A 22,081-nucleotide genomic window follows, 5' to 3' on the forward strand; every position below is an offset into this window, starting at 1 on the left:
ATGCATACACATAATCCTCATACACCACGTGTTCACGCTTATGATTAGATAATAGCAAAATGTATATAAAAAATATTAGGAAGTACATATAATACGTATTTATAATATATGATATTAGTTTAAGTTAGATATTGTTTTATATCATACTATATAATATTATGAAAGTATAATTTTAACGCATGATAAATATGGGCGCCCATACGTAACATTTTAAGGGGACAAAATAAAAAAAATCTCAAAGTTTAAACTAAATAAACTACAAAGGTGCAAATGGGTAATGTTATTTCAACATACAAATATAAAATAAATGCTATTATTTATATAATTATTGTTTGCATTGGTATATTATAACCAATTATAAAAAAAATAGAAAATAGAGTATAATCATGTATATTATTGGGTATCGGTAAATAAGAACTCAAATTTCTTCGTTTTATGATTTCTAAGTCATTATAGATTATAACACCATTGTAATATTTATTTAATTATAAATTAATATTATTTTTCCAGAGAAGGGGAAGTGTCTTTTTTGTCCCTCTTAATGGGTACCCATAATGATGAATAAAATTGATGTAGTCATTTTTATAATATTTTATGTGTAAATAATAAAACGTAATATGGTTTGAAATATTTCTATGAAAACCATCATGCTTACCTATTTTTTATCATCCATATAATATTATTATGTTTGCGTCATCTATTGTTTTATAATGATATTATATAAATATATTTTTTAAATTCTCGGGGATGTATTTTCTCAGTTTCTGGCTGTTAAATGTTTGTAATGCTTGCCTCATATTTTCGTTCAAACAGACTTTCTCGAAAACTTTGGAATACATTATAAAGTATTTTTTTAGATGCAAATACCAATATTTCTGTGAATAATGTTCTATTTTTAGTTTTTAATTTTTAAAACACTTATTGTTAAAAACCCTTATGTGTAATATATTTTTGTTAATTAGATAAAACCTCAATATTGTGTATAAATAATATTGTATTCTTAAAAAGTAAATAATATGATTCTTATATTAATTTTATTTTATGCTCATTTAATTTAAGAATTATTTCTAAAAAACATATATTAAGCGGTACTTGAAACTGCAATAATCATTAAAATAAACAATAATATTATTATAATTACTTATTGTGTAAAATGTTCACATACAGTAATGGAATGCTCTAGACTTGGAAATAAGTTCACGACTAGTAAGGATACTATTGTCATGAAAACAACTTTAAAATAAAACCAATGGCCTTTTTGTTTGGTAATATTTTATAATGAAAGCTTTCACTATAACACAATTAAAACCATTATTAAAAAATTGTTTCACGTCAAATATTTTCTTTGGATGATCATTAGTCAAGAAAACATATTCAAACTAGCATTTGCATATATTATTTTTTAATAAAATTCCAAGAAGTATATTAACATATTAATCCAAAAATATTGCGAGTTCTTTTAATTTTACAATATTTTTTTACACTAGAAACGAGTTTATAAGTTTTATTTTTAAAATTATATTTCTTTTGTTGATTGTGTATTCTGTTTGTTTATTTAGATTTTTATTAAAGCAAGAATGTATTGGGTTTACAAAGTTTTTTTTTATTTATTTATTTATTTTTTTTTTTGATAGGGGAAACATTTTCTAGACTTTAACTAACCAAACATTGCGGAAAATGAGAATATTTACCGATTTTCGATAAAATAGGTTTTTTTTCTTACTGTATTGAGTTATGAATGAGATTAAACTTGATATTTATTAAATTTATTATTAAACATAATTTTCTTAAATTATCTAAACATGATATCATTTTTAAAATATGTAGAATCTAACTTGTTAATGAAATTTTTGTTTCTGGGTCAAAATCCTCAAATAATAACAAAATGATTTTATTGAAAAACAAAAACTGAAAAGATATCAAAAGTATACAATTTATTTTTATAAGCAACAAAATAATTGCAACTGTTATTCTCTATTAAATATCTAATTCCGTTAAATTTAAAATTTTAATATTATTGTATACAAATAGTTGTGTTTAATTTATAATTTTTAAATTATTTGGTTTCAGTATGAAATACTTACGAGGAACCTTATATTATATAAAATGTTTTAAGCTTTGGGAGCGAAGAAATAACAATTTTTTTATCGATAATTAAATTAAAAAAAAAAAAAAAAAAATAGAATATGTCAATTGCTTATTAAATATATGATTACAATATAATAAACAATTTATTTTGTTACTGAGAAATTTTTACTTTTAGCTCATAAAGCACCAAGTTTCATTTTCTTTTCATGAAATAGATTCAAGTAGAAACTATAAATATTTTTACTACCGAAAAAGGTAATGATAAACAATAAACAATTAAATAAAGCACATCTTTGTAAAATCCATACATACATTGTTATAAATAGGACTCGTATTTATATGTAAATACATATTTTTACTGTGGCTAGATAATTTAATTTAGACAAGAAATAAATTCATTTCAAATGATTTGTAATTAAATGAGCTATACTTTATATACTTTATATATTGTCATAAAAATATAATTTTAAATATTTCTCCCTAATTATATTTCTCTTACATATTGACACAATTTTATGCATAGCATATTTTGTCAACTGTATAATTTTAAACCTAATCAATAATTTGTTAAAAGATGAGAGACATGGTTTAATACAGTCCAATACCTGCTCTTGCGATAATTTTAATTAAATAAAAGAAGTCGTATCGTTTGATCCTACTTCATTAGTTTTTGTTCAAAAAACGATTAAACTATTCCGAAAGATGATATAAAAAATAATTTAATTTATATATCTGTCAATTTAGGATTTTTATAGGATACATAAAGCCACTAGAAACACGTAAAATGACTTAAATTTAAAATTTAGAACTAAAGAACTCAAGCAGTAGAAAGCATAGGACTGTTAAGACAAATACAGTATATAAAATAAAAATCTTGGTTTAATTCCATTTAATTAATTAGAGTTGTTCATTGTAGAAGAAATAAGATATTATTAAAGACTAAACTCACTGCTTCGGATATTTCAAAAATTAAATTTGTACCAAATACATCAGTTGAAGTTGACCGTTCCTTCAGTCACACCAGCTGTATTACAGATATTTCAACTGTCTTAATTTTTTTATTTTCATTTTTTTGTCATCTATAAAGCAATCTATACTTTTTTTTAGTACCTAATGTTTTTTCGTAAATTTTTATAATCTTCCATATTTTAATTATTTCATCATATATAAAGTGATTTTTTATTACATATACATTTACATATTTTGGTTGTTTTAATACATATGTATTCAAACTCTAGATATGACTGATACATAATATCTGCTTAGTATATTCGTAGTTTCTCGTATACAATGAATTGAATTAAATTGTAATATTATATACATTATTATGATCTACTCATTGATGAGGGACATTTTCTATTCTACATACCAAAGTTGATCCAATTCCCTAAATTTTTTAACTGCTTAATAATATTTTATTTTATATTTTTTAAAATTTTGAATTAACATTTATTTTATAAACTAAAATGTGAATATTATATTAAGATAATATATTACAAAGTAATTATTATTAATATTATTATTAAATACATCATTTAGATTCTGAACTAAGTAGTAAATATAAATCATTGGTTTGTTCAATGATTATTATTATTATTCCTATAATATTATGTTTTGTTTTTTTCGTCAGATGAGTATAATTTATAATTTTTTTACTATCATTACTGATTATCAAAATGTTTAAAACTATTAATAGAATTTTTCAATATGCATTAAACACGTTTTTAAGTTCGAATAAAACATTTTTATTTGTAAATTGAACGCTTTGCAGAACAATCGTGATGTATGACATTCTTGGTAGTATATTATATAGTTATATAATTATTTAAGAGTATTTTGCGCTTATTATTTAATGTAGTTAAACTTAGCAAACTTGGATTTAATGAACTGAACGAATAATAGGAAAACGTAAAGATAAAATTCAGTAATTTTATAAAATATCTTCGAAAGCTTACGCAATTGTAAATTACATTAGTCCTACAAAATATTTCCAAACTGTTAAATACATTTATTTATGATAATGTAAACTTTTGCAATGTTATTCTTAAGATCTTATAAGCACATATTTTATTCAACAACATATAGCATTGTGGTATTGATTTTGGTGATGTGAAAATTAAAATGTTGTTGTAAATGATATTTTATGGGTTTATTTTAGAATTTTATAAATTCACATCTCTACTTGACTTAAATAAAAACTAATATTAATTTGTGTATATATATTTATATGTAAATACAGTGTGTCTTGTTTTATATATACCACTTAATATCTCAGCTCGATAGCCTTAAATTGAAAAATAGTTTACTGTGATAGATAGTTGGTACCGAAGTGCACATTTTGTGTAAATTTCAAATTTTTAACTCTTTTGATTCGCGCATGCGCAAGTCATATTAATTTTTTTTGAATAGCAATCCTTATTTTTGACACCAGAGATGGGTTGATAATTTTTTTTTAAGACATTTTGATCCATTGAATATAGTCCAAAACCTAAAATTGATCAAGTTACAGGACAACAGATAAACATGTTTTTTCTTCAAAAAATATGGTACTCGACGACTGGAAAAATGTTTAGAAAATAACAGAGGATATATTTTGAAAATGTTATTAGATAAACAAATTCACTGAAATAAAATTTAAAAATTAGATAATACAAAGTAATTTACTTTTTGTTTCATTATTATGTATGTATGGATAATTCGTATATTTTTATGTGTACCTATTCATGAAAAAAATCCACTCAATACAAGTGTATCATGTTTTTTAAAAAAAATTGAATTATTTTAATTTTTAAAAATCTGTTGGCCTGTAACTAAGTCAATTTTAAGGTTAGGACTATGGTCAATGGATAAAAATGTCTTAGAAAAAAATAATCTACCCATATCTGGTGTCAAAAATAAGGGTTGCTATGCAAAAAAATTTAATTTGAATTACGCATGCGAGCATTAAAGGAGTTAAAAATTTTAAATTTTCCCAAAATGTGCACTTCAGTTCCAACTATCTATCACAGAAAACTGTTTTTTAATCTAAGGCCATTGAGCTGAGATATTAAGTGGTACACATAAAAGGGGACACACTGTATATATAATGCTTATATAAAAAAGGTTTACTACAATTGCCTAACATCCATTCCCCCAGTACCTACATATCAAGACTACTTGTTAATAAAGAACCACTATAGGTCTCCTATTTGTTCATTGAATTGAGACTACTGCTAAATAATAATAATTATGCTTAAGTGTTTCTTGCTGCTTATAATATACAAATGTAACGACTTAAGTTTTTAAACGATAATATAACTATAGGTATTATAACATTATTACTACATATAACTGTTTTCTTTTAATCGGTACGTGCCTGTATACATGTATGTAGTTTATTATAAAATATTATACTATATATTATACTATTAAAGTGCAGCAAAAAAATTAAATACCTATCTTTATTATATATCATAATATATGACATTTGTTATTTTATTTAGTAAGTTTTTAATACAACTATAGTAAAATTAAATTTTTTTGTTGTTGAATCTTGGACTGTTAATGTATTATAATATGAAATTCAAAAACAAAAAAACTTATAAATAAGTGTATTCCAGTATTTTACGTTACATTTTATTGAATAAATAAAATTAATAGACAAATGTTACTTTTTATCTTAAGTGCCAGAAACACACTGAAAGCCACTTATACGTATATCCATTGAGTGATCTTATTTAACCAACCATGCTTAGGTTTATGAGTTAAAAGGGTTCTAGTTGAGATATAACATTGATGTACAAATCATGGAATGCTCTGTGTTATTCTATATTTTTTAAGTTCAAGCAAATACACTTTACATCTTATAACATAGATTTGATTTAAAATCTTATTATAAATCTGAATATTTTTTAAACATAAAAATTATTTGTTTTTGATAAAATATCAAAGATAATTTACTATTCATATACATATTATATTTATTATAATTCATTATCTCACAAAACAATAATTGTATACATTTCATATAGCTTAATATAATTTATGTTTAAGTATAGCACTTTAAAATAGATTCTAAGAGTGATGTTCAATAGGATAGATGCTACTTTAACTTCTAGTTTCTAAAAACAATTTTTAGTTATAAAACACTAAAAGTACTTTAAAAGTTTCAAACAACACGTTTATATTTATTGAAAATTAGAAACATATTATAGTAAAATAATTTTTTTTTATCTCGAAAAAATTAACATTAGCAGCTTACACAAATTATGAAAATGTTCAATTATATTATGATAGATAGAATCCTTTGTTGGTATAATAATATCCAAGGCTGGGCAAGTTAATATTTTTTTTTAACTTAGTTAAGTTAATATGCATCAATGAGAAAAAGTTAAAAGATAAAAGTTAATACAATTTTTGGTTAACTCAGTTAAGTTAAAAGTTTATACATATATTTTTTTATATGTTAGCGTTAGGTTAGGTTTATTTATAAAATAACGTAACTTAGATTTTATTAAAAATAACTCGTTTTTTATTAATTTAATATCAATAAACATCAATTAAGTTAAAAATTAAGTTAATAAAAATTAAATTCAAAAAAGTTAAGTTAAAAAGTTAAAATTAACTTAACTTTTAACTTAAATTAAACTTTTTAACTCGTTTATGCCTAGGCTTGATAATATCCATATTATATAGTTATCAATCTTTGAATATTTTATTCAATGTGAAAATTGAATACTTTTTTTCAGGTCATTCCTTCTATTTAATATTTTGAAAAAAAATTTTTGACTGTAAATTTAATATTGTAGGTACTAACTTCACTTATGTTTGATTTTCAGATTTCTTGAATAGTACCTATTTGTCATTCAATACAAAACATGTAACAAATTATAAATCAAATATTAGAACTGAAAATATGACTTCTCTAAGTAAAAATAATATTTAATTTTTTATGTATAAATTACTATTTTGTAAAACAATTTTAAGGTTATTTAAATGTATAAATGTATTTTCTTTCTAAATTCTAGCGTTTATTTTTTTTATAAACACAGCATGTGTTAAGTGCTATTCATATTTTAATTTTTACAAGAATGATACTTCTATTTAATGATTTATTTTATATTATTAAGCCAAATCTTACCTAGTATTGACATGCAATAGAACTAAACTATTATTGAATGTATCATCTTATGAAAATCTGTAACAGTAATTTTATGTATATTTTACTATCTGAATATACAATATATTTGTATGCATATTTCAAGAGATAAAACTTTTTTGATTTTTACTTTAACTGTTCCGACAAACAACTAGTTTTTGCAACTAAGTTTTAGTTTAACTACTTTCTGTTTTCGCCAAAACTATCTATGTTCATGTCGTAGACTGCAGTGCACACATCTTGGTAGTATGTAACATACTTCTCAAAAATTAAATTAACTTTTAAATTTATTTTTACCGTAAGATAAAATATAATAAAAATAACTTTTTATACTATATCAGGCTTTTGACAAAGACTATCAATCACTCATGGATTACATGAATAGTAAACTTGTAATTAATAATTTGTATGTATAAAAATAAAATAAAATTATGTTTTGTCATTTTGTTTCTTTAAAAGAGAATTCGAGTAAATTGTGGAAAGATAATGATTATAATTATTATTATAATTTAATTATATTTACAATAATACAAAAGCAATTTAAGATACATACTTTAAAATTATACTAAACCTGTGCGTTATTTTAAACAAAATAATGCCTACAATGGAATGTGAACCATAATATTTCTTTATTATTAATAATGTCATATATAATACAACTATATTTTACCCTATCTTATACAATTGCATAATTTACTTATGCAATTTATTTGCAACTACACAGTACGCTTATAAATTTATAAACAAACGCTATTTTTGTGAATGAAATTCTTACATTTTAAGTATTTGTGGTTTTTATTAATATACAATTATATAGTGACATTAGGTACACGTTCTAAATTAAACAGTAAAATTATATACAAGTTGATATATATCGTACTCAAACTAAACAATCAAATGTTATTTAATTAAAATACATACTTTAAAATAAAATAAATCTCACGAATTCTATTCATAAACAAAACTTTATATAATTCTAAAAAAAAATATAAGCAAAATATATGTACAGATTTGTCTTAGTATAGATTTCAGTTCAATATTAATGATTAGGCAACAAATTACTCTCTTTGTTTCTATATACAATATTCATGAATAAAACACAAACGCCACCATTTAAGTTTAGAATAAATGGTATGAATTAACAACAAAAGAAAATGACTCAGCTTTTTGAAAATGAGTAATAGAGATAAGTGTAATAAAAAAAGTAATTTTAAAGTTTTTTAGTGGTTATTTCTTTTCCTTTTTGATTTATGAAACAAATTCTGATTTAGTATAAATATTTGAGAAGAATTATCATTACTAAGTATACTACAATATGATTGCATAGTTATTAATAAATACAAACAATCGTTATTAGTATAAGTAAAATGTTATTTATATGGTATTTTTATTACGTCAAACTATTATTGTTTTTCATACAATATAAATACAATTAATTATGTAGAAATTTAAAAAAATAACTTAAACAAATAAATAACATGAGAAATTAATTTTAATTAAATCTATCATTCAGTTTTAAAATTTATACTAATTAGTAATTACTTATGTATTTGAATATTTTTTTGGTTCTATAATATTTGCAAAAAGTTACAGTTTTATAATTAATAATTCGAACAAGGTAATATAGTATCTACTTACTGTTATACAGTATAACATTTTAACCTTAATCAGTATTGATGTACATTCCAATACAATAAAATAATACTAATTATTTATTATTATCCGGTTTTTAATTGAACAGTTTGTCCAAATAAAAAGCTTTAAATAGTATATAATAGACATTTTCACAAAGAAATATAATAACTTTTCGGTTTTTTTTAGTTTTCGCTGTAAAACGCATGAACATATAATGTGATTTTAAATTCTAAGTACTTTAGAATTCAAATTATTTTCATAATCGCTCTACGGTGTTTAATAATGAATATTGGTGGGTTGAGGTAATACGGTCGTTGTTTTTTTTTTCATGTTTATTTACGTCGCACCCTGTCTACGGAGTCGGATCAATGAACGGCGTGACGTCAGAATAAGCAAGACATGTTTATATTATGAATACATTTGGAAATATAATATTTTTTGTTGTTATTTCAACCCTCACATTTATGAATGAGAATTAGCATTTATGTTTCTTTAATTTTAACCGTTTTAAATCCTCATCTACGTTATACTTGTACAGGTTGAATAAAAATGTAAATATTTGTGTAAATGTATCTTCGTAATTAAATCAGGTGAATTTTCATCGTAGATTATTGTTTATCTGCTAACTGCTGTTCTATTATATTTTCATTATGAGAGTAAAGGACAAGATTGTTAAACAAGCTAATGTTTTCTTCTAATTTATCATTTAGCAATCGTAATGAAAACAAAATTTTAGTCCAATAGTATGATAAATAGTATAATCCGTGTTAAATAGAAAGTCAGGTATGGCTGTATAAGTAAAGGTGATGATCTAGAAAAGACTAATGGAATTTAACCTTCTTTATTTGCTTACCTAATGAAATATATAGTCAATAGATTGTCAAAAAAAAAGAAATAATTCATGATTGATTGGTTAAAAGAACATACATAAATAAGCTAAATTTATTTTTGTTGTTGTGCAATTTATTACGATTTAAAAAAAAATCTCATCAATGATACAAAATTCAGTAACCTTAATTTTAGATTTCTATATTAATTATGAAGGAAGAGTTTTTAAAATTATAATAAATTATTCATATTGTTGATAAAATTAATTTAAACCAACGCTTTTGTAGGGTATTATGGAATAAAAATTGACAAACTAAATTAAACAACTATGAAATAATATAGCTTAATCTTGATATTTATAAGTAATGGCTAAACTGGCGTTACTTTGGGCAGGTAATTGTAATGTGACAAAAAATATATAATCATAAATCATTTTTAAATATTAAGAGAATAAATTAAATAATGCTCTTAGCCATTTTTTGATTTAAGAATCGATTGATAGTGGTTTTTGTTAAAATAATTTATCATAACTTATATTTTTTTAATATTTATGTTATTTTAATATTTATATTCAATTTTAGATGTATCTATTTAAAGCTGAAATAATTTAACTCAATAACTATATCAATTGTAAACAGATATATTATTTGTTTTAGATATTAGTTTAACAAGTCAACTTAAAGATTAAAAGTTAACACCTTTATTCTGTGAAAACTTAACTGAAATGAAAAGAAATATTTACACACTGTTTCACTGTTTCATCCTCGTATTTTGTATTTGTATTGCAAAGGATTTAAAGAAAAATATTTATACTATACTTCAAAAAAAAAGATAAAAGTTAACTAAATTTAAAATGAAATAATTTCAATATTTGTTTTCGTGTTATTCTAAATTCTGTAATCTAATTCATGCAAATAAATGTAGCATCTGTGTTAAAATATATTTAAAAATGATACGTTAAAGAAAAGTACTGTTATGTTTGACATATTTTTGTTTTTTTAGTTTCAGATAACGAATTAGTCACTATAAGAAAATCATCATGTCGGTGCCTAAATTGTCAACCGATTTCCGGAGGGATGGCTTAGCTCTGATCACACGCATGGTCAGAACAAAAGACTTAGATGACCTTCAGGGTGAATCAAGCCCTCCAGGACGATTTGATCCTCACCATCCAACGAAATTAAAAGTACGGTTTTGTTAAAAATTATTTTCATGAATTATATGTAATAATATAGTAACATTTAAGTGGAATATACAACATTGCATGGTGTATTATAAAACTATGAATTTTGAATGAATAACTATCGATTTATTTATTTATTATTTCATTATTGAATATCAATATTGTCAATTTTCTAGACGTTGTATAAAGTATTGCTTTTAAGTATTTAATTAATGATATTTTATTTTAATTTAGTTATTTAATGTCGCTATATAGCTAATCAACTGCTCAGATCTTTAATATACATATTTTCCATAGTATACTCGTATAATATATATTATTTAGACACTTTTAAAAATAAATTTCATTTCTATTGTCATTTTATTGTACAGAAATTGGTTCTACTTTTATTGACGACAGGTGAAAGCGATGTTGATATATTTTTCAATGGATGGAACTTGAAAAGTTCGTTTAAAAGTTTATATTCGTGAGTGGTTTGATTTCAGATTTAACACTGTTCCAAATAAAATGGCATGATTGTGTACAATAACATTAATTGACGTCATTTTTTTAGTTCAAAACTTTTCAGTTGTTTATTATTGAATCAATTTGACTAGTTTGATCAGAGACTTTTGTAAATTTAACTCATAATTTATTTATAGTTAAATTCATCGGTTTCGTGCTTTATAAATATTTATAGCTTTTTTACAAATTTAGCTTTAATTCTAAAAAAATAATGCACCAACAATAAAAAAAAAACATTAAAAACGTTAAAAATAAAAACGAACAATTCAGTTGCCAATATAATATTTAATTTCTCACTCATGAGTGTATAACAAAAAAAATATCTGTCTGTAATGGAATCCCTAACTGTACAGAATATAAAAATCACTAATAAAACCAATTTGTGTTATAATAATAACTATGGCTTAAATTCACGAGCATTTATTTTCAAGAAACGAGTTTTATAATAACAATTTAGATATTTATTGTAATACACGGATAAACTTTGTTTGTTTTTAATTTATTAGTTGAATTATATAAAAACTTTAATGTATACTGAAATTTATCGCAAACTTATGATTTAACAAAAAAATTCCAAATACCATTTTTATAAAAAAAACTTTAGTTTAGAATAGTTTATTACTAAAAAATAATTTTCAATTAAACAACATGAGATACATTATAAGTAGAAAATTGAAGGTAAATCAAATAATCTTTCGAAATATGAGAGTTTTAAAAGATTAAAACTAATAACATCTGAAATGAAATTAGATAAGGTGCTAATATTGTATTATGATAAAAGCAGTGTTCACTATTAATTTTACTATTTTATTATACGGTTTCGGTAAGTATGATAATTTTCCGAAGAATATTAATAATTAATGTATCAAATATCATATGATATGGTGTCCAATTTTGAATCGATCTAAACAGTTATACAAACGACATAAACATAGATTATAAACATCATATCACTTTAGTTTTTGCCATCACGCTCCAGTGTACTTTTTAACAATTGACCTCCTTCACCGTTTTGGTTTAGAAGAATGTAAATACCTAATATAAATTTTTTAACATTCAAAACGAAAACAATTTTTAGCGAGTTATTAGAGTATAATATTAAACACTATGATTTAACGTCAGGAACACATGTCAAATCTTCTTTGAAGATAACTTGGGCGAACACATGCAATATAATACGCCTATACGTTTTGAGATCGCTTAAGAGATGCACGCAACGATTTGAGGATAGGGATATAGTTAAACGCTTGAGTGGTTCTCTGTCGCTTTTGTTGTCCGTATCTTTCTATCTAATTTACTGGCCTCTTTATGCGCATTTATTTATAGTCCGCTCGCGACTGACACAAAGGGATGAAGTGATGAGGTAGCAACGATATATAGAGTCCGGTGCTCTTGATATATACATATTATGTGTTCCAGGTGATCGTATGTGCCGGTTACCTACGCACATGGTAAAATATTGATTAGGCACCAACCTCACGAGTAGGGTACGCGTACACTCGTGAACGGGTGGTAGGTGATAGTTGTGGTGGGGATGACGGTGGCGGTAGTGAAGGCGAGAAGGCCAGTTTGCTGAAAGGGAGAATCGTAGAGCGAAAACATTAACATATATTGCAGCCAAGATATTATTATAACATTGCATGGTTATAACAACACTATATACCTGCACTAAAGTACGGTTTTATACGCGTGCGTGTTCGTACACGTAGGTGGGTAATTCTCTTTTGGTAAACATGTGTAATAAACCTGTCGTATCGTGTCCATGGAAATAATATTAAAAAAAAAAAAAAACCACAAGACGAAGAAATAAAGCGAAAGAAATGAGAAAATATAATAATATTTACTCCATATGAAAGTTGGACTGAAGAGCAACGACCCAATTACGCGGGAGGTTACACACCGTGACAAATAGTCGTCCGTCACCTTTGGTTAACGTGACAACTGTTGAAATGTTTGCTATGGCGAAACGATATTTTTCACGTATTTGACGACGACCCCCTGACGACGACTAGAATTCCGTAGGGTGCTAGCTTGTCTGCTTGCCCACCCGAAAACCACGGAACATATGGTTAGATATTTAACGGGAATTTTCGTATTTACTACGACATCCATGTATTTAAATTTGTTTTATTTCTTACGCGTTTAAGTTAATATTTAGGTCTATATGGTCCGTTTTCGCTCCAAACCAGTTGAATAAAAAAAAACACCGGCGTAATATTTCACGGCCATTAAAGTCAATTAAAATAATTATATTCATTAATTGTTATGTTTTATTCCTCACGAAAATGGACAATTATTGATTTATAGGTACCACATAAAATATATTAAACCATTCGTTAAATTAAAATTGTTATTCAATACACGAGAACAACTAATACGAAAAAGAAATTTTCATGTGTTATATTATTATGTGTAGCGCTGTCGTTTTGTTTCGGTGATTGAGTGACATTTTGAGATTATGGGTAATTATTTACCTACATGACAAGCCTCCGCTATTTTGTGTATTTAAGACTCATAGCAAATAAACGAATTCGTAACAAAATAAATAATGTACAGTAGAATATTTTTAAAGGTGGTAACAGTTTTTATTGGATATCAATATTTTACATAATATATAATATATTATAATATTTATAAATTATAATACTGTTTGTTCTGAGGATAACTGATACATACAATATTTTAACTTTGTTCCGTAACATGGAATTATATAGTACCTAATACTTACGTTGTGCTAATAAATTACGATATTAGATTTAAAATTGATTTTAACGAATCATTACATGTTTATTCTTTATAAATTCGGTTTATTATAATCTTTTGTTTTAACTTATAGCATTTATTTTTCAAAATTTGATCTAATTTAACTAATTTACTTGGAGTAAATTATATTATTACGAGTATCTACATAATATTTTAACACCTATGTATTATGTAAAACTTAATTAAAAAAGAGTAGAACTAGTCTGATATAATCAACCTACGTCCTACAGGTATCATTTATATATACTATAGTAACGCAATATATCTGTGGTTGTAGTTGTTTTTTTTTAAGTTTATTTTTTTCTGATGACTGTTTCGTTTATGAAATCATTGAACCACTAAATTGTTTTGGCTACATCACACGACGTTAAATAATAACCATTAATAAAGTTTGGTAACTCTGTTGATAAAAAAAAATATTATATAATTTTAGATTCTGAACGGAGTGATGATAATGTATTGATTTTACAATGATGCGTGTTTTATTTTTCATTGTGTACAGTATAACTTGTCGAAATAATGTTTCAATTTAAAACTTAAGGGTGGTTTCTAGTGTAAAATGTAATATCCTTGGTGCATTATACAGGTAAAAAGTAAGATGTTTAAAGCAGTTTTCAAGAAAATCGAGGGAAAAAAAACAAAAAAGTGACGGAAAAACGAGAATTTTTACGCAAAACCAGTTTTCGACTAAATCGAATTTTTATGTTGTTGTAACACAAAAACAAATCAGTATACATTTTTGAAATTTTCATCATATTTTAATATTAGGGTCTAGACGGTTAAATTTTCAAAATATTCTGACTTTTTTGAGCTATTTATGGACAATTAAAATTTTCGATTTTTTCAAGTTTTTTTTTTTTGAAATTTCGATAAAAATAAATTGCAAATGTAATACAAGTTTTTCCATAAGTTTGGCATACAATAATTATAAAAAAGTTGAGTATTAGCCAATTATAAAAATTATCTTAAGTTTAGATTTTTACGAAACCAAAAATGTACACGTAAAATAATGATTTACTATCAAATAGTTTTAGGTTTTTGTTATAGTTAAAAATTACTAGTTGTAGAAAATTGAAACATAATATACAAGTTGTTTAAATTGGATTTTCTTGTACATGATTTAATTTTGGGGCGTTCAGGTCATTAAAACATAACCCACCTTTTTTACCACTAATGATAAATATATCCTATGTTGACAAATAATCTCCGTTCAAAATCGTTTTTCGTATACAATAATAGATATTATCATTGCATTCAAATTTAACACATCCATTATTATTGTGACCTACTCTATGTTCGAGGTCCACTCGATAACTATTGTAAAGCAGTGTTACCCCTTGACCACTCTTTTTTTTTTTTTAAATTTTTTATTAACACAGTTGCTTGTTATTGTGATTACTCATACATTCCGACCTATACATAATTTATACTATTATTTAGTCATTTCACTTTCATTTGTCATTTATTCAATTTGTCACTATAATTTATGATTCCACATTATAAATATTTTAAGAAATCATTATGTAATAAAATTTACAGTACGAACAGTAAAAATATAATATAAAAATTGATTTGATAATTATTAATTTCACATAAATAAATTTTTAGTGATAACAAATTATAAATATTAAATACCTATTCTTTAAAATCAAAAACGAATATTTATATTAGAAAATTGTTATCTTTGAAATATTTAATTTATAAACTATATTATGAAGGTGCTATTCGTAGTATAGTTATCATTTTAATGATGTAATGAAAATGTTCAATGCCAAAAAAATGCTTTATTTACATTTTAATAATCTATTTATTTATGTGATAATAAAAATTATTCTTTCATTAAATTAAATAATAAATTTTGTGTATTCAAATATAGGGTTAATACATAATTTAGATTTAAGACACTTTTAACACTAAGTAATTACAACTATGATCTACCAAACAAAATATTATAGTACAATGTATTTTAATAATAGTGGTTTAGTTGTGTACATTATGTTAAGTGTATAACTGCGTTGGACAGATTAATTAAATTTATAATCAAGCAATCTTGATTTACTTATAGTAATATTATCTTTATATGATGTTGTAGATCTTTAATACCTATATTATAATACTTATTATAATAGTCTGTATATTTTATATTTTGTATTAAAAATCACAACATCTTTTGGTTAAATTGCTGTTTTAAAATTGGCAAAAACTTTTATTACATGAGCAACATTGAAAAACCAAAATGAATTTTATATCAACATAAAACAAATTATAAGTGAATCATATTGTCGCGATTTATGTTTCGGTTTACTATTATATTATATACTTTTTCATTTAAAGAATTTTACTTTTAAATACATATCAGTCCTATTTTAAATTATAAAAATTAATTTTTTATAAATGAATTAATTTGATATAAATACTTAGTATTGCAAAAAATGTACCATATTGATTTCACTAAAAGCCATAAGAGTGCAGAGTTATAAATCTATTTTTTAACTGACAAATAACTGAGAACAATATATCTATCATTTTAATCAGAAGCAATCAAATGCAATCAGTTCTTTTAACATGCAAACACTAAACGAAAAATTAATACTCACCAATGCTTATATTTCATTTCCAGTAAATTAGTTTTAAGCATGCTTATTTAGAATTTAATTGTTTTAACTTAAACAAATAGGTAATATACACATACACGTATATTATAATTCCATAAAATATATAAATTATAAATCATAATTTAAGCACGCTAAAAAAAATATATAAATAAATAAAACTGATGTTATGTCACAAATTTAAATTGTATTGTAACTTTACTTAAGATCATATTTGTATTAAATACAAGTTGTAAGTCGATAATCTTTTTAAAACAAATTAATTAATTTTATTTAAACAATATTATTGAGATATACTTATACTATATCATGCTTTATAATTCTGTGTCAGAATATTGTAAGTAACATGAATGATTGAATTTTTATTAACGCATATATTTTACTTTTTCTTAAACAATATATGTCAGTTAGACATACCGATATTGCACATAAAATGTGTTAGATATTATTTTTCTAATTGAAAAATCAGTTTTCAGCTAATAAATTAGACATTAGATTGAGGTAAACAACTATATAAGATATATGTTAAGAATTATACATTTTTACAATAAAATTTCATTTAAATATGTACAATCTTCCAAACATTATTTGTAAATAATACTTTAGTAGTCATAAATAAGTATTTATTATGATAGTTGCCTTGTTAATATATTTATTTTTTATTGTACATGCGAAATTTGTAAAAATTAATCTTTTTTAAAAATAAGTATGAGGGAACCATAAAAATATTACATCAAGTCATAGTTAATGACCTAAAAGCTATCCATCGTAAGTTATGTACTTAATGAATATACCTATTTCCAAAGACTCGTTATCTTAATAAGTATTAGAAATTATGTAAGTTCAGTTATGCAGTTAGATGTAAGTTATCTAATATAATATAGTTTTATAAATAATTATATTAAATGTACCTATTTATTTATTATAAATATTGATAGTTTTTTACTCCTAATTATTTGATTAGAAATTCAAATTAAATTTTTGTTCCTTTAAAAAAAAAAAATTGCAGGTTTTCTTGTCTTGACAGCGTTTGTTTTAGGTAATTTAATTTGTAATAATTTCAATTTATTTTATATGTTACGTAAATATTTTAGTGTGATAGATATTTATTTTTATTTTAAAATTAATTATTCATAATTATTTATATTTTCCTTTATTTTTGTATATTAATTTTTAAACTTATATTTTAATTATTCTTAATTATTATGTTTGTATGTATTGTAAAAAGTTTGTTTGTGCCGTAAAAAAAATGAAGATATGTGGTCTACCTACGTAATTATTGAAAACGGGTAAAAAGTATAAACTTATTTCATGTATTTGTGTACAAACTAAATAATGTTTTCTTTTAAATGCTCAAAATACTTTTTTTTTACAAACTTGTTTTTGTATTTTAGACATTTAGTCGTCAATATAAAATTATCTATGAAGTTTTAATCTTTCACGATCAGTAACCATTTTTCTTTTATAACAAATTAACAATGCCATCCGTAGTACTAGTTTAATTTATTAATCGACCATTCGTATCCAAACAGTTATTTATTTATTAACGATATACGAATCGAATAGATGTACCTGATTTTTTTTTTTTACGACAAAATTAATCATGCCATACCATAATACAGTTGCATAAATTATATCGTGTTACATATTCCTGTCAGCTGGTAAAAGCGGTAATGACAGAATGACTCTCTTTGCAAATATGTGTATAATATTTTATATATTATTTTTATTTTTACAAATAATGGATGTAGTGTTTGTTGAAATTTAAAACTCGCATCATAATATTTATCTATACACACACGATTTGATATACTATTTACTCACAAGTGTCCGAAGTCACGTAAACTCCAAATATTGCTGTATGTTTGAGAACGAGAAGTGTGATATTATTATAAAAGCGTAAAAAAACTAAGAAAATTACGGTTTATATTAAATGTTGAATTTGTTTAAAAATATATAAACAATTAAAATAATAACAAGCGTATTTTTTTTGCAAATACTGATAAAGATAAGCGAGATATTTGAACCACAAAATATTTAATATTTAATATTCGATGAATATTCTGTGTGTAGCGTACAACTACTATAGACATTCGTGTAGTGGAATTGCCTACACGACGTGCCGCGACACTCAAAAATCAATATCGTCGTCCGGCGTCGGAAGTAAACAGTTTATAACACAAGTTTTTCTCTTAAACTCGCAACGTCCCGAATTAAACAAAACATCATTTTAGAAAAAATTTTACTTTTTGAAAATTACTTCTTTAAGATTTATTAATTTAAAGTTTGATTTAATATTATATAATACTATATAAAGTTGAATAAATTGTAAAATTAAAGTTAAATTATTTCTCGAAGGTCACACGTAATATTATATGGTTAGGTTATGTATACATATGTAATATTATATATAATATATATATAATATTATATGTATATATGTATACATATGTATACATATATGTCCATAATATATTAATGTAATAATAGATTTTATTATTCTATTTACGATTTACAATGTACAATTAATATACTTTAATACAATTATTCTTACGCGTAGAATTTTTAACTTTTTAACTAAAAACTATAACATTTAAGAATAAGGTCTAAACTAATTTCATAATATATTAAGTATATTGTTTGTTTTTTGTTTACAGAAATGTCTGAACACAATTGACTTGACCTCTTTAGGTGTCGGTTCTTGTCTGGGAACTGGCATGTATGTGGTCACTGGACTGGTTGCTAGGAGGTTTGCAGGTCCTGCGGTCATCCTCTCGTTTATTATAGCTGCTGTAGCGTCACTATTTTCGGGTAAGAGTTAAATACAAATTATTTGACTTGTATAAAATGCATTGTTTAGGTGTATTAAGCAGTAAATCAGTAAATCAATAAAATTTTGAAAACATCACATTTGACGTTTATATTAATTTTGTTATTAATATTATTGTATATTTGAAACTGGACATTTTTTTAGGAAAATAAAATAAATAAACCTAGAAATTAAATGACATATTTTATAAATATATTGAAAATAATAGTGGTTTAACCAACATAACGATTTTCTATATTTATTTTAAAACTAAAATATATCTCAAATCAATACTCATTCTATTTATTATTGACTAGGTGCAAGCAACTAAAACTTTCAATCAACATTATAATTTATAATTTGATTAAATGATTGAATGCATAAAGAAACCAATTGGATTACACATATATTTCTTGATATTAATTTGCTAGCAATGTTTAAACAGTCTATTTGTGACTTACTTGAAATTGGTTCCGGTCAAATTAATGATTTTATTCTATTTATACCAGATTTACGGTTTTAATCTAGGTATTCATATTCTGTTTATAGGTTTAATACGTTATATTTAAAAAGGTGGTTTGAATTTGTCTATACATAGTTAATGATTTTTATTCATTTAGTTTAGATATAATGTTTCAAAATGTACAGAACTAAATTCGAAACATATTTTATAATATTATAAAAATAAATATGCGTTTAATTTTTAAAAGACTGATTATTTAAATTAAATATAAATATAAATTAAAATTATATACATATATAATATATAAATATATATATACATAATATATGATATTAGTATAGTATAAGTTATTAGTATTTAGTATTATATTTTTTATACAATTCTAAATAAAAGAAACATTATATAGTAAAAACAAACGTTGAATATTTAAATACAGATTTTTCAGCACGATTTAAGATAATTATTATTATCTTAAATTGTGTTTAAGTGAATTTTAATATTTCAGTATTATAAAATATTATTTCACTTGAAACAAAGTTATACAAAATTACCAAATAGCGGACTACTATAGTCTATACCTATAAAAATTATGTTTCTAATAAATGATTTCTATTTATATTACATTGATTTTAATTAATTATATTTTTAATTTATGATAGAACCATGGAACTAGAGTCAAGATCTTTAAAATCTCGTATTATATTCTGGTCTATATGTAAAAGTATTATAAAATAATTATTGTATTTTAACGTTAAAAAAAAATTAAAAACGAAGTATGAAAATATTAAAAACTGTATATTATCATAAAATAATAACTGTTGATTCACGACTTCTGCTTATTGTTATCCACCATAAATCAAATCATTGACATGATTTATAACATCGTTAGTCATCAATACTATACAACATAAATATTCACATCTTAGATAAGGAATAGTAGCTATTTAGTAATAATTCCAAATTATCTATTTAATATTTATATATATTTTTAATTTATGTTTAATTATTTAAAATCTTAAAAATATATTAAATTGTAAAACCCAAATCGATTTTGTGGGTTGAAACTAATAAACCGAATTTTATTTTTATTGCAAGTATCTTAAGTGGTAACTTCTTTTTTTATTTGAACCTGTAAATTTTTAATTTTATTTTTGATTAATAAATGTATAAGCAAATTTATATAAATATAATTACAAAATATCGACAGGCCCATTGCAATATTCCAGATGGCCCTGGTTTCAACCCTCAATTCGGATTGTCGGTTTCTATAATAACCTCTGATCCGGATTATTGATTTAAATCATTCCAGCATCGAATCGATATATAACGAAAATGTAATATAAGTTTAAATAATACTATATACGTATAGTATAATAAAATGTTAAAAAACCAAGTTTTTTGGCCATTTGGTGAACAATCATTATACGTCTTGATTTCCGTTCCATAACGCATTGTTTTCATTAATTGAACACCCTTATAGGAATTAGTTAGTTATAATTATTGATATACATATTTTTATTCACCCTGAAAAAGGTTGAGACACTGTAATCAATGTTGAAATTCTGTAAAAAAAATAATAACTAATTATTAGTTTTGTTATCTTTTATACAGGTGCGTGTTACGCTGAATTTGGTGTCCGTGTACCAAACACTTCCGGTTCCGCGTATATGTACAGTTACGTCACTGTCGGCGAATTTATAGCGTTTCTGATTGGTTGGAACATGGTGCTCGAGTATCTCATAGGAACATCAGCATGCGCGTGTGCCCTGAGCGCGAGCCTGGACTCGCTCACTAACGGCGCTATTAGCGCATCAGTTCAGAATTACGTAGGATTTCTTGGTGAGTACATAAGCATATTATACAGTTAGACAGTGAAGAAATTGAGGAAATTCGCTTCCTTATACTTTTTTTTTATGAGGACTTTGATGTATTTTGGTTATCTTATCAATAGATTGGAGATTTTTTTTTTTTGGTTATCACTAATGGGAGTTTGTTATTGAAGTTGTGTGGTACAGTTTAAACAATTCGATTGGGCAGTAATAATATTAACTAAAAGAAT

The 22,081-nt window shown here is 23.8% G+C and overlaps 1 protein-coding gene across 4 annotated transcripts in view; it reads left to right on the plus strand.

The window, feature by feature from the left end:
• The window catches only part of LOC114119591 (cationic amino acid transporter 3), a 137,354-nt gene that overhangs the window by 72,345 nt on the left and 42,928 nt on the right, over window positions 1-22,081 (plus strand). For all 4 annotated transcript variants that reach the window (XM_050197942.1, XM_050197943.1, XM_027981187.2 and 1 more), the window contains 3 exons: window positions 10,691-10,874; window positions 19,408-19,561; window positions 21,634-21,861. In XM_050197942.1, coding sequence (XP_050053899.1) covers window positions 10,728-10,874; window positions 19,408-19,561; window positions 21,634-21,861 — 529 coding nt within the window. In that variant the 5' untranslated portion in view covers window positions 10,691-10,727. The remainder of the gene's footprint in view (window positions 1-10,690; window positions 10,875-19,407; window positions 19,562-21,633; window positions 21,862-22,081) is intronic.

This window comes from Aphis gossypii, chromosome 1, assembly GCF_020184175.1.
Source record: "Aphis gossypii isolate Hap1 chromosome 1, ASM2018417v2, whole genome shotgun sequence".
Taxonomy (NCBI): domain Eukaryota; kingdom Metazoa; phylum Arthropoda; class Insecta; order Hemiptera; family Aphididae; genus Aphis; species Aphis gossypii.